Raw genomic sequence first — 6,741 nt, 5'->3', positions numbered from 1 at the left:
CGCGGAGGACGCAGGGGCGCGGGACGCGGGCACTGCGGCGGCCGGAGCGCGCCAGGCGAGTGGGACCCGGGGCTGGGTCGGGGTTCGAGGCCGGTTCGCGGCTCCGGGGTGATCACCGCTCTTCCCCACCTCCCACCCTGGGCAGGACCTCGCGGGTGTCCGGGAGCCGCTCCCAGCAGCTCCACTCTCTGCCCAAACTTCGGGGACTTGGAGCGCCACGGCACCCGCGCTCTGCGGGGTCCGCATGTTTCCCTGGCCCTGTCTCCGCCTCCCAAACCCGCGCTCGTCCCTCCCCCGTGCCCCGCCGATGTCGCCCATCCCTGCCCCCCTGCCCCTCTGCTCGCTGCCCCTCTCTGCCCCGTCCCCCCCTCTGCCCTGTCCCCAGCCCCCAGGCGGCGGGGAGGCGTCCGGGCCTTGCCTGGCTGCCGGGCCGGCGAGGAGAGCTGCAGCTGTTTGCCATTAGCCGGGGACCCCGCGGGCCCCGCCTCCTCCCTGCGCGGGGCGGGGGCCTGGGGGCAGGAGGGGGGCAGGAAAACCAACAAAAATGCCTGCGCTGGTGGAGAGGCGCTTTGGGGAGGCCCTTGCACCCCTTCCCTGAGCTCCTCTCTCTGTCCCTTGTCGGAGTGCCTTGTCCTGTCTGTGCCCTCCAGGGAGCCTATAGCACACTTTCTTTTCACCCCACTGCATGAAGGGTGATCGGTGGCTGGAGACCCCCCAGCCTCAGTCTTTGTGTCTGAGAAATGGGTAAGGGCTGGCATCTGGGAGTGGTGGTGGAGCTTGGACTCAAATCTGGGCCAAATAACCATTCCCTCACTGCCCACATGATCCTGGGCAAGTCGCTGCTCTTCTTGTGCCATTTAATTTCCCCATATGTAAACCAAGCTACCAACTACCCACCTTATAGATTGTCATGACAATTAAAACAGCCGCTGGGTGCAGTGACATGTATGTGCTCGTGATCCCTGTACTCAGGGAGGCTGAGGCAGGTGGATGATTAGTTCGAGTCCAGTCTAAGCAACTAAAAAAGGTCCACATCAAAATAACAGATGGAAAAGCGGGGTTGGGGATGTAGCTCAGTGGTAGAGCGCTGCTGGGCTCAATTCTCAGTACTGGCCAAAAAAAAAAGTCAAAATTGCTGTTATCGTTATTCTTACCATTATTAATATTTGCTCCACCTCCAGTGCCACCACCCTGGCCTTTTCCCCTCCCACTGCCTTTGGACCCCTCTTAGGTCCCCAGAGAACACTTTGGGTCAATTTCCTGTTGCTCAGGGGGATGAGGCTCCCCGCAGATGGCAAAGCAGATTTCCTATAATCGGTGACCTGGTGACCGTTCCAGGTGTTGACAGTGAAGACAGGACGGAGACGTAGAGAGACGTGGAGAGACAGAGACGCGGAGAGACAGAGACGTGGAGAGACAGAGACGCGGAGAGACAGAGACGCGGAGTGACACAGAGACAGGCGTGGAGAAGCGAAGAGAGAGACTAAGTGATCCGGGAGGAGGGGACAAGGACAAAGGACGCTCAGCTGCCCCGGCCCCAGCCTTCATGCCCGCCAGGGGCCCCACCTGGTCCATCCTCCCAGGTACCCGGAGCCCGGCACCCCTAGGCTGGAAGGGTCCCCTTTGGCGGCGGGGTGCGCGGAGGTCCCTCCAGCGGGGTGGCGGTGGGTCTGACGGCCGAAGGGACTGCAGTCAGTTCAGGCAGGGTGTCAGGGACCAAAGGGCCCTGGCCGATCTCCAGGGCCGGAGGCGCCCTTAGTGAGAGGCTCTGATTGTCCCTCCCTCCTGGCACCTCTGGGCACCCCTCTTGCTTCCTACCCCCACCCCCACGACTTCCCGGGCCTCCGCCCTGGCCCTGTATCCCTGCTGTGCCCTGAGCCCGGACGCATCCTGGGGGGGCAGGAAGTTCTGTGTAGCGGCAGCGAAACTGTTTATTTTTAGAGAAAATTGTTTCCATAAAGGGGAAAGGCTTTGCCGTGTGCTACCGCCCCCCACTTTCCCTGCCCCCCATCGTTGGGCCTGGCCTGACCCCGCTCTCTGCTTTGGGGTCACTTAGCGGCCTCTGTTCCCCACCCCCATGCCCCGTGTCCTCCTTTTGTCCCGAGTGTCCATCTTCCTGGACCCTCGCAGTGGCCCAGCCCCCTCCCCGGCCAGCCCCATCTTTCCCTGTGGCTGACTCAGGCCTGGCTGTGGGAAGGGGGTACAGGAAGGATGGGGTTGTCGGGCTTGGGGCCCCCAGTCGGGGGCCATGTGGAGGCAGGGCTGCGGGAACAGCTGGAGCCTGTCCAGCGGCTGGACAGATGTGCACGCAGGCAGGGTGCCTCGCTCTTTGTTCCAGGACTTTCACAGCCGGGCTGGGTGTGCATGAGGGGAGGGCCCCCCCATGCCTGCAGACGCTGCCTGACCCCGGCCCCACCACCCCCTGTCCCCAGCTCAGCCTCGGCCGGTGCTTCCCGCAGTCTGACTTGCAGGCCCCCAGCACCTCCTGCGGACGGACGGACGGAGGAGACGAGAGGAGAGGATGGCCCAGGTCCTGCACGCGCCCGCCCCGTTCCCAGGTCAGGGCTCCGAGCGGGGAGGCACGGCTGCGCCCCGTAGGTCTGCGCGAGGGGCGAGGGCCCGGCAGGCCCTGGGAGGAGGACCGGGCAGTCCTGCTGGGAAGAAGAGGGGGCCTGAGGGGGCCGTGGCGCCGACCTGGGACGTGCAGGAAGACAGGGCCGGGGCTGCGGGGAGACCGCTGTGCCCTGCGGCAGCCGAGGCGGGACGCATTTCTGCTGGAGGGGGCTTCACTTGAGAGAGCAGAAAGGACCAGGGCCTGGGGACTCAGGGAGGGACGCGGCCCAGTACTGAGGGTCTGAGGCGGGAGGGGCCCTGGGGAAGACGAGGGGATCTGAGAGTGGACACAGTTGTCCCTGGGTGTCCCCGGGGCCTCTCTGCACCCCGAGAAGGGGGACAGCGGTATCGAGAGGCCCTGGCCTTGCTCCCCCAACCCAGGGACCCCTGGCCCCGCCTCACCGCCCGCCTTTCCAGCCAAGGAGCCTGACCCTCCCTACTCCGTGGAGACGCCCTATGGCTACCGCCTGGACCTGGACTTCCTGAAGTACGTGGACGACATCGAGAAAGGCCACACGCTGCGGCGGGTGGCCATGCAGCGCCGTCCCCGCCTGGGCTCGCTGCCCCGCGGCCCGGGCTCCTGGTGGACGTCCACGGAGTCGCTGTGCTCCAACGCGAGCGGGGACAGCCGCCACTCGGCCTACTCCTACTGCGGCCGCGGCTTCTACCCGCAGTACGGCGCCCTGGAGATGCGCGGCGCCAGCGGCTTCAACCCTCGCGTGGAGCGGACGCTGCTGGACGCCCGGCGCCGCCTCGAGGACCAGGCGGCCGCGCCCCCGGGCCTGGGCTCCCTGACTCCCAGCGCCGCGGGCTCCACCAGCTCCTTGGTGGGAGTGGGGCTCCCGCCCCCCGTGACTCCGCGCGGCTCAGGACTGTCCACGCCAGTGCCCCCCAGCGCCGGGCACCTGGCGCACGTGCGGGAGCAGATGGCAGGGGCCCTGCGGAAGCTGCGGCAGCTGGAGGAGCAGGTGAAGCTGATCCCCGTGCTCCAGGTGAAGCTGTCTGTGCTCCAGGAGGAGAAGCGGCAGCTCGCCGTGCAGCTCAAGAGCCAGAAGTTCCTGGGCCACCCCGCCGGCGCCCGGGCCCGAAGCGAGCTCTGCCTTGACCTCCCGGACCCCCTAGAGGACCCTGCGGCCCTTGATACCCGCAGTGTGGGCACCTGGGTTCGAGAGCGGGACCTGGGCTTGCCCGACGGGGAGGCGGCCCTGGCCGCCAAGGTCGCCGTGTTGGAGACGCAGCTCAAGAAAGCGCTGCAGGACCTGCAGGTGGCCCAGGCCCGGCCGCCACTGGACACTCCCGTGCGTGTGGACACCGTCCGCGTAGTGGACGGGCCACGGGAGGTGGAGGTGGCGGCCAGCACCGCCACCGGGGCACCCGCCCAGCGAGCGCAGAGCTTGGAGGCGTACGGGGCAGGCCTGAGAGCCCTGGTGACTCCCGGGGACAGCGAGAGCCCTGCGGTGTTCTGCAGCCACGAGGTGGTGGAGACCATGTGCCCCGTCCCTGCTGCGCCCACCAGCAACGTCCACGTCGTCAAGAAGATCAGCATCACGGAGCGGAGCTGCGAGGCGGCCACCGGTGAGTGACCGCGGTGGGGAGGACGGGGTGTGGGGTCTCCTCCTACCGTGGCTTAGCCTGGGCCCTCGAACGCCCGGGTCCAGCCCCAGCCCTGGCCTTCCGCCGGCTGGACCACTGCACCTGTTTCTTCATCCGTAAAACTGAGAGCCAGCACGGCAGTGCGTACCTCTCTTCCCAGCACCTGGGAGGCTGAGGCGGGAGAATGGCCGTGAGTTGAAGGTCAGCGTGGAAGCGGCAGGAAACTATCTCAGAGCACTTTAAGCAATGGGAAGGAAGTGAGTTGTTCATATAATTAAGTGACAGCTTTAGGCAAGGCCTATCCAGATGGTCAGATACATCAGGAACGTGTCACTCACAGTATCCTCTGCACTAGAGCCCCCTCTCTCAGGCAGGTGGAGGAAGGAGGCCCTGTTGTTGCAGGACTCTGTCCTGGCAGCTCAGTGCAGAGTGAGCCCCTGAGCTCCATCAAAATCCCCAGGACGGCCAGGCGTAGTGGCGCACTCCCAGCACTCAGGAAGCTGAGCCAGGAGGATCCCCGGAGTTCCAGGCCGGCCTGCACCACCTAGTGAGACCCTGTCTCAGAAAGCAGCAGGAAAGCCCCTAGGGGGGCCCTCATTGGCATCCGAGTCCCTCACAGCTTGGGCTCTGAGGGAGAAGGGCCCTGTCTAAGGAAGCGGGTGCCCCAGAGGAAGTGCTGAACCCTCCTGCCGGGAAAGAGGCTGCTGGGCACGCGGAAAGCCAGCCGTGCCACCACCGCTGCTCTGGGGCCCTGGGAGAAGCCGCGGCGTGATTCATCCTAAGGAGGACAGCTGTCCCTTCTGGAGCGCTGAGCGCTGCGCTGAGGGTTTCACCCAGGGAGGGGCGGAGGAGACGGGCCGCGTGCCAGGCCAGGGCTCCCTGCTCCAATTCCATCTCCCCTTGTGTGACCCGGGTGAGGCCAGCGCCTCGCCGCCACCCCCTCCCCCATCCCGCCTGCCCCTCTAGAACCTTTATGAATCCCGCATTCAGGAAGTGCCCTGTCGGTGCTTCTGCTGATAGTTTTTGGGACAGTCAGACGTCCCACGACCGGGGAGGCTGAGGCAGGAGGATCACTGTGAGTTCAAAGGCAGCTGGCCTACATAGTGAGCTCGCGGCCAGCCTGAATTACATCGCGAGACCCTGTCTCCGGAAATGATGGGCCCTGTTCCTCATCCAGCCCCTAGGGTCAGGTGTCCCCAGACCGGGTCCCCACCCTCTATTCCCCTGGGTCTGTACACCCACTCTGCAGCTCTGCCCACCCAGCCTGGGGACCTCAGAGGCACTGTCCATCCGGACGCGCCTCCCGGGGCAGCCAGGGAACGGACTGACCCCCGCTGTCCCCGCTGTGGGCTGCCGCCCAGAAGTCCTGTCCTGTGTCATGCCTCACTCCTCCACGCTGCAGCCGGCGTGGGCTCTGCCGCCCGGGCAGAACCGGAGCGGGCTCGTTGGTTTCCGTACCGTCTCATGCCGTGAGCGTTTCTGGAGCACCCTTGTTTGCGTGCGCTTTTTTTTTTCCTCTCCGGTGCTGAGGGTTAATGAGCGTGCTACACAAGTGCCCTATCTCTGAGCCGCGCCCTGACCCTTTTTATTTTTCATACTGGGCTAAAGTTGCCCAGTCTGGGCTCAAACTCACAGTCCTCCTGCCTCAGCCTCCCGTAGTGCTGAGCTTACAGCTGTGTGGTGTGCCTGGCTCCGCATTTGTTTAATGCATAAAATCATGATATGTGTTTCTCACGGCTGACAGCAGAGTTGATGGGAATTGCTGTCAGTACTGTTACTATTTTTTGAGCAGTGCTGGGATGGAATCCAGGCCCTTGTGTATTTTAGGCACCTGTTCCACCGCTGAGCTACAGACGTAACACTATCTTGATTTTAAAAAGACATAGGAACCAAACATGGTGGTGCACGCTTGTAATCTCAGCATTCATGAGGCTGAGGCAGGAGGATCCCTTGAGAATTCCAGGCCAGCCTGAATTACATAGCAAGAGCCTGTCTCAAATGAACAAATAAAAATGTATGTAGGGTATGCTGGGGCACTTATTGGATGCCTTTTTTGATATTTGAATACATTTCAGTCCCCAGCAGCCCTGTGAGGTGAGCAGTGGATTTTTTTTGTTTTTTTGTTTTTTGTTTTGGTCTTTTTGAGGCAGAGTGTCGCTATGCAGTTCAGGTTAGCCTTGAGCTCACTGTGTAGCCCAGGCTGGTCTCGAACTCACAACAATCCTCCTGCCTCAGCCTCCTGAGTGCTGGGATGACAAGCGTGCGCCACCACGCCCAGCCCTTATGTTCTTCTGTACCACCGAATCAGCCACAGACCATCGTGTGGAACAAATAAGCAGGATGTGTAGGCGCATGCCTGTGATCCCAACACTCTGGGGGCTGAGGCAGGAGGGTGACGAGTTCCAGCCCACCCTGGTCTACTTAGCAAGACCCTGTCCCAAAACAAGAGGCTTGGGGTTGTAGCTCAGGGTGAAGGTGAAGGCTGTGGGTTCAATCACTGTTCCCCAGAAAAGAGAACGGGAGGGAAAAATGTGT

The 6,741-nt window shown here is 63.3% G+C and overlaps 1 protein-coding gene across 2 annotated transcripts in view; it reads left to right on the top strand.

Moving 5' to 3' along the window:
- Positions 1-4,211, top strand: part of Kank2 (KN motif and ankyrin repeat domains 2) — a 4,590-nt gene extending 379 nt beyond the window's left edge. Inside the window, exons 2-4 of one of the 2 annotated variants that reach the window (XM_013505179.1) lie at positions 1,339-1,583; positions 2,433-2,558; positions 3,031-4,211. In XM_013505179.1, coding sequence (XP_013360633.1) covers positions 2,522-2,558; positions 3,031-4,196 — 1,203 coding nt within the window. In that variant the 5' untranslated portion in view covers positions 1,339-1,583; positions 2,433-2,521 and the 3' untranslated portion in view covers positions 4,197-4,211. Of the gene's footprint in view, positions 1-1,338; positions 1,584-2,432; positions 2,559-2,994 lie in introns of both variants that reach the window. The other variant, XM_005405644.2, reaches the window with a different exon arrangement.
- Positions 4,212-6,741: the final 2,530 nt, after the last annotated feature.

This window comes from Chinchilla lanigera, unplaced genomic scaffold (assembly GCF_000276665.1).
Source record: "Chinchilla lanigera isolate Chin_1 unplaced genomic scaffold, ChiLan1.0 scaffold00094, whole genome shotgun sequence".
Lineage (NCBI taxonomy): Eukaryota > Metazoa > Chordata > Mammalia > Rodentia > Chinchillidae > Chinchilla > Chinchilla lanigera.
Note: the sequence above shows the minus strand (reverse complement) of the source record. Positions and strands in the feature narration are given on the sequence as shown.